Genomic DNA, 6,000 nt, shown 5'->3' with positions numbered 1-6,000 from the left:
TGAAAATGTGGATCGCATTGCTTGGACGTAACCATTTAATGATTCATAAAGGACATATCCCGTATTAAGGTCATGGTCAGACGACTGCAGAGAAACACTAGTCGCTTGCAAGCGTTCTAGGATTCCGTTCCACGTAATTGTCATTATTCCTGTTTCTAACTTATTCATCGTTGAAACTAGTCCGTAAGATTTATTACGGTACTCCGCTTATCGGTCAACTTTATTGAAAATGTCTTCTAAAACTTGTTTAATAGTGATAAAAGTGCCTTCGTAGCATCAGTTCGTCTAGAAACTATTAACTTTTTACGAAAACCAATCCTCGTCGCCACTGAGATAATAAAGAAACGACGTGTAATACGAATCAAGGTTTATTGGTGACTGACGCACAGCACACTACAATGGTACATTTAGGTATCTCAATTCGTGCGCACGCACACGCGCGCTTCACTCATACACTACAACATGATAAAAAAAATATATCAAAATAAAAAAATCTGAATCGTAACAATATTTTCTCGGTAACGATTTAGGGTCCGTTCACACAGACCGGCTCGGAGAGCATCGGCCTGCTTTTTTCTTTTCACACAGACCGGGTCGTATACGCTTGGAATTGGCCGGAGCGGAGCCGCCAACTATTTCACATCGACCGGCTGGAAGAGATCTGAAAGCGGGTGCGGTTGGATGTGCTCGGAGCCGGTCGGATGCGCTCGGAGTCGGGTGGATACACTACAAAGGCAGTGCCAGTATTCCGCGCAGTCTAAGTTTTGTTTTCGGTGTGTTAACGTGTGCTTTTCGAAACATGGATTTAGATAGCTCCGACGAAGAAATATATTTGTTAGCAAGATTACTTGAAATAGAACATAGGAAACGTAAGCGCAAGCGGAAACAAATATGGGTAAAACATATTTGGAAAAACAGACTAATCCATGGGGAGTTTCACACCATTTTCGAGGAATTGAAGAGAGATAGCCTAAAATTTTATGAGTATTATCGTATGGAATATTGGCAATTTTTGAAATTGACAGATTTGTTAAGAGTACATATAACAAAAAAGACTACAAATTATCGTTGCACCATTACAGCCGAAGAAAGGTTAACGGTAACTTTAAGGTAAATAAAAAACAATTATTTATACTAATCATGTTATTTAGATCACAAAATCACAGCCCTCCATTTATTAAGCATTGTTTACGTTAATGAAATGTAAATTACTTATACTAATCATGTTAAATAACACAAACATCTAAATAGATCACAAAATCACAGCCCTCCATTTATTAAGCATTATTTACGTTAATGAAATGTAATTAAATAGTACAGATTTGTGTGTGTATTTAATTATTATTATTATAATTATTATTGTTTTTGATTGTTTATTATTTTGTATTTTGTGTGCTGGTATTGTACCCGTAAGTAGTCTGATCTGGATAGTTTTGAGGAATATAGGTTTCGTTTGACACTAGGTAAGTAGATTGATTAGTCGATGGCGGTGAATTTATAGACAAAGAATAATTCAAATCTGTACTATTTTCATACAGACTTAATTCAGCTTCATTAACAATGTTAAACACGCGCCTTTTAATTCGTGCTTGGACTTCTTTTGGGAATGTTTCCACTGTATCTGACATAGACAAAAAAAAATTACGTAATGCCTTGTCACGGGGTGTAGTATTTCTTTTTTCTTCAAGATACTCTTCGAAAACCGTAGCAACATCTTTGCTTAAGCGTGGTCTCTTTTTCGAGCCAGAAGTACTTGCAAGCGATTCAACTTCAGAATGGTCAGAACGTTTAGATGATGTCGATGGTGGTGGTATTGGTGTGCCAGGCTCTGAATCATCCGATGATAATGTTACATTAGATATTTGGTTTCGATTGCGAAAAAATGGTATTATAAAAGAAAGTTCTTTTTCAAATTTTATCAATTTGGACGTAGTTGCACCATCGCCACTCTTGCCTTTTCGGTTATAATAGGCTTTTCTGAAGTTATCTCGCAGTTTCTTCCAACGATCCTGGCACTGCGTCACTGGAAAGAACAGAAATGAAAAATTAATAACATAACTCTTTTTTATTTTATAGTTCGTTTTGGTACGGCAGTCTTATATTTCTATTTTGTGTGTTTGTTTTATTTTTACAGATTCCTCATCACTGGTTGCAGTTTCAAAAACTTGTCATTTAATTTTCGAATGGGAATTTCTACAGTTCATTCAATTATTCATGAGACAATCAGAGTAATTTGTGATGTTTTGATGCCCATAGTTATGCAGATGCCAGATGAAGAAATGTGGGAAAAGGTTTCACGTGATTTCTTTAATATTTGGAATTTTCCTAACTGTTTGGGCGCTATAGACGGAAAGCATGTCAATATACAGGCACCAGATAATAGTGGAAGCTTATTCTATAATTATAAAAACTTTTTCAGTACAGTGTTACTAGCTGTGGTCGACGCGAAATACAGTTTTTTAATTGTTGATGTCGGATCATATGGTAAAAATAGCGACGGCGGAATTTTACAGAATTCAAAATTTTGGAAAAAACTCAACACCAATAAGTTAAAGCTGCCCCCAAATAAACCTCTACCTAGTACCACTGAAAGCTTACCACATGTTTTTATAGGAGACGAGGCATTTCCTTTGAGCAATAATATATTGCGGCCGTATCCAAGAGAACAAGCAAGAACAGAATTATCAAAAAAAGTATTTAATCTGCGTTTAAGCAGGGCAAGAAAAGTCGTAGAATGTGCATTTGGAATGCTAACTCAAAGATTTGAAATTTATCAAAAACGAATGAAAATTCAGCCGAAGTACTGTGATTTAATTATATTAGCAACTACATGTTTACATAATTTTTTAATAGAAAATCGGACGCCAGGACAAGAGAATGAATTTCACAGCAATATAAATTTATTAACAGCAATAACAGACAATAATAATGAAAACAGTTCTAATAGCGACGCAGTTCTAACCACAAGGAATAAATTTAAGGATTATTTTTCATCAAGTGGTGCTTTAGATTGGCAAGATCAAGTGGCTACGCGAGTTTCTTAAGTTATATTTAATAAAAATTGTCTACTACATAAGTATATTCTAACGATCAGATACTCAAACGAGTTTTTAAAGTAAGGGCGCATTTAAACTCATGTTATTCCTATTTTGACTTTGAATCTAACACGTCGCAGCACGAGTTTAAGAAGCCCTTGCTTTAAAATTCGTTTGAGTATCTGGGGGTAGGTGTAAAACAATGAAAACCTTACTTACCACTTATTCCGAGACATTTGCTAATTTCCTCCCATGCATTGTCTTTCATTATCCGATCGCTATATGATGGCTTGGTTATGTCAAATAAACACTCATATTTTGACACGAGTATTATTAATTTTTCATCATTCATCTTTTCGTACAAGTACGCACAACTATTACGTTCAAATGTTGCTATCAAAATGGCGGTCGGCGCGGCCGCAGCGGGCACGCAATCGGAGCCGATCGGCTACGCGATAGAGAAAGAGCACGCAATCGGAGCCCATCGGCTGCGCGAGCGAGAAAGAGCACGCAATCGGAGCCGACAGGCTGCGCAAGCGAGAAAGAGCACGCAATCAGAGCCGATCGGCTGCGCGAGCGAGAAAGAGCACGCAAGCGGAGCCGGTCGGCTCCTTTTATTACTTCACACGAAGCGCGTTCAGGCATTTTTAATGACAAAAAAGGTGCAAATGCAAAAATAAACTTTACTACAATCACTCAAAACACTGTTTCCAACGTGATAAAAATCTGCTCTCCTCTCCGAGCCGGTCTGTGTGAACGGACCCTTAGAAATCGGTAAACCGAATTGGGGGCGAGGAGGGGGGAAGGGTTGTAGTAATCACCCCCCCCCCATTTTTTTTTACCTTAAATCCTTAAATCTTTTTACTGCCCTCCATTGCGACTCAATTCTTTGTGTATGAGTCCCATCTTCAGCCAGGTTGTCAGGATCCGAGTGATTGACCTTTTGATGAATGTACCCAAGTCGGTGTGGATGATAGTGCCAACTTCTACGCACATTCATAAAAATAAAAAAAACTTAAAAAGTAATGGCTTTTTAACTGATATTTTGCTCTTTATCACTGTTCTAGCAAAATCCACATTCGATATGCCCGTTTGCGTTTATAAAATTAATAGGGACGTGAAAAATAATATATTTTTTAAAAGTCAAAATCGATTTTTGTATTCGATTTCGAGTTTCGGTTGAACAGTTATTTTAAACAAATATTAAGAGCGCTTATCCCAATTCAGCCAAGTCAAAATCGACGCGAGACGAGCTACACAACAACAAAATGCGTCTGTGTGCGTAAGCGCTATATCGAACGTGGAATAGTAGGATAAAATAATATTGATACTTTGATATACACGGTCACGTGTGTGTGCCCCCATGAAACTTTTTAATTTTTATCAAACTAGTATTGGGTAAATGATACATCATAAATTACATTTTTAGATTTTATTATTTACAAACAAGTGCTCCTGATTGGCATCGACCGGCTTTTCCTGGGGTCGATATATTCAGGTAAGAGGCACTTTTCGTAGAAATTGATTAATTTCGGTTTCATTTTTTGGCACCAAAAACCCTCGTCCCTTGATATTACTTCCACTTTAAGTGGAAATTGTTGACCAGTCCACACAGCAAAAAGACACAATTTCTTTTCGCTGAAACATAAAAAAAAAATGTGAGAATGATTATCGTTACATTCACGTTAGACCCACCAGGCACGCCGTTTGATTTTTACCCACCAGACTTCCCGAGGGTTAAAAGATGTACACCTTTTTAGGGGCGTTTAGTTCAATTTACGATTGGTATAGCTCGTGCAACGAAACGCGCCTAAACGGTATATCGATAATATGAAAAAATATTAACAATGCTGCAGTTACCTAATGTGAAGCTGCCCCTGAATTTGGTTATACCAATCGTGGTTTTTTTTTTTTTTTTTTTTTTTTTTTTTTTAATTGCTAGTAGGCCTACCTCCCCGGCGACTTAAGCCCCGGGGCCGAGGAAGCTAAGCTAAAATAAGCTTTTCATGGTCGTTGTAATTTATTGATGTAAAAGAAACAGTATATACATTGAACGTGGTTAAGGTGGCTGAGGGTTGGTTTTGCTATAGGATACAATTCTTTTCCCTCAGCCACCTGAATAGAGTCCGCGTCTTAAAACTAATCTTAAAATAGTAGTTATTTGTGTACAGTTGCATTATATAAAATTGGGTTTAGAACTTAGTTATATAAGAGTAGGCTATGATAATGGTAACGTTTAACAAAGGTAAATGGAATTAATATATTGTAAACTATAATATAAAAGTACAAAACAAAGGTGAAGTTAACACTTATACATTGTCAAGGATAAGACACGGGTAGGTTGTTGAGGGTCGGTTCTGCTATTTGATACAATAACCGACCCTCAGCCGCCCGATTTAAGTCCGCTACTTAACACGATAATTAAATTAAAATCTAGATATAACAGTACGAATCAAGGTAAATTCTATTCTAAACAATATTAAGTACAATTGAACGGTGAAATTTAACACTACTTCCATATTAAGGATAAGACACGGGTAGGTTGTTGAGGGTCGGTTCTGCTATTTGATACAATAACCGACCCTCAGCCGCCCGATTTAAGTCCGCTACTTAACACGATAATTAAATTAAAATCTAGATATAACAGTACGAATCAAGGTAAATTCTATTCTAAACAATATTAAGTACAATTGAAAGGTGAAATTTAACACTAAAGCCATATTAAGAATTAGACACGGGTAGGTTGTTGAGGGTCGGCTCTGCTATTAGATACAATAACCGACCCTCAGCCGCCCGATTTAAGTCCGCCTCTTAACATGCTAATTAAATATAAGTTTAGATAAAAAGGTACAATTCAAGGGTGAAATTTAACACTAATGCCATATTAAGAATTAGACACGGGTAGGTTGTTGAGGGTCGGTTCTGCTATTGGATACAATAACCGACCCTCAGCCGCCCGATTTAA

At 37.0% G+C, this 6,000-nt stretch overlaps 1 protein-coding gene and 1 long non-coding RNA gene across 3 annotated transcripts; one reads left to right on the top strand and one right to left on the bottom strand.

Moving 5' to 3' along the window:
- Nucleotides 1-523: 523 nt before the first annotated feature.
- Nucleotides 524-3,357, top strand: LOC125058230. Of its 2 annotated transcripts, none has more exons than XR_007118344.1 (3): nt 524-1,110; nt 2,135-2,291; nt 2,425-3,357. It is a non-coding gene; the product is annotated as an uncharacterized LOC125058230 (long non-coding RNA). The 2 variants fall into 2 exon arrangements; XR_007118343.1 differs by having other exon boundaries at nt 2,420-3,357.
- LOC125058222 lies at nt 1,340-3,797 on the bottom strand. The gene is made up of 2 exons (XM_047662266.1): nt 3,255-3,797; nt 1,340-2,023 (listed from the first exon to the last, which is right to left on the bottom strand). The coding sequence occupies exons 1-2, from the start codon at nt 3,385-3,387 to the stop codon at nt 1,377-1,379; spliced, it is 780 nt and encodes a 259-aa protein (XP_047518222.1). The 5' UTR covers nt 3,388-3,797; the 3' UTR covers nt 1,340-1,376.
- Nucleotides 3,798-6,000: the final 2,203 nt, after the last annotated feature.

Source organism: Pieris napi, chromosome 18 (genome assembly GCF_905475465.1).
Source record: "Pieris napi chromosome 18, ilPieNapi1.2, whole genome shotgun sequence".
NCBI lineage: Eukaryota > Metazoa > Arthropoda > Insecta > Lepidoptera > Pieridae > Pieris > Pieris napi.
This window is presented reverse-complemented; position numbering and strand designations above follow the sequence as displayed.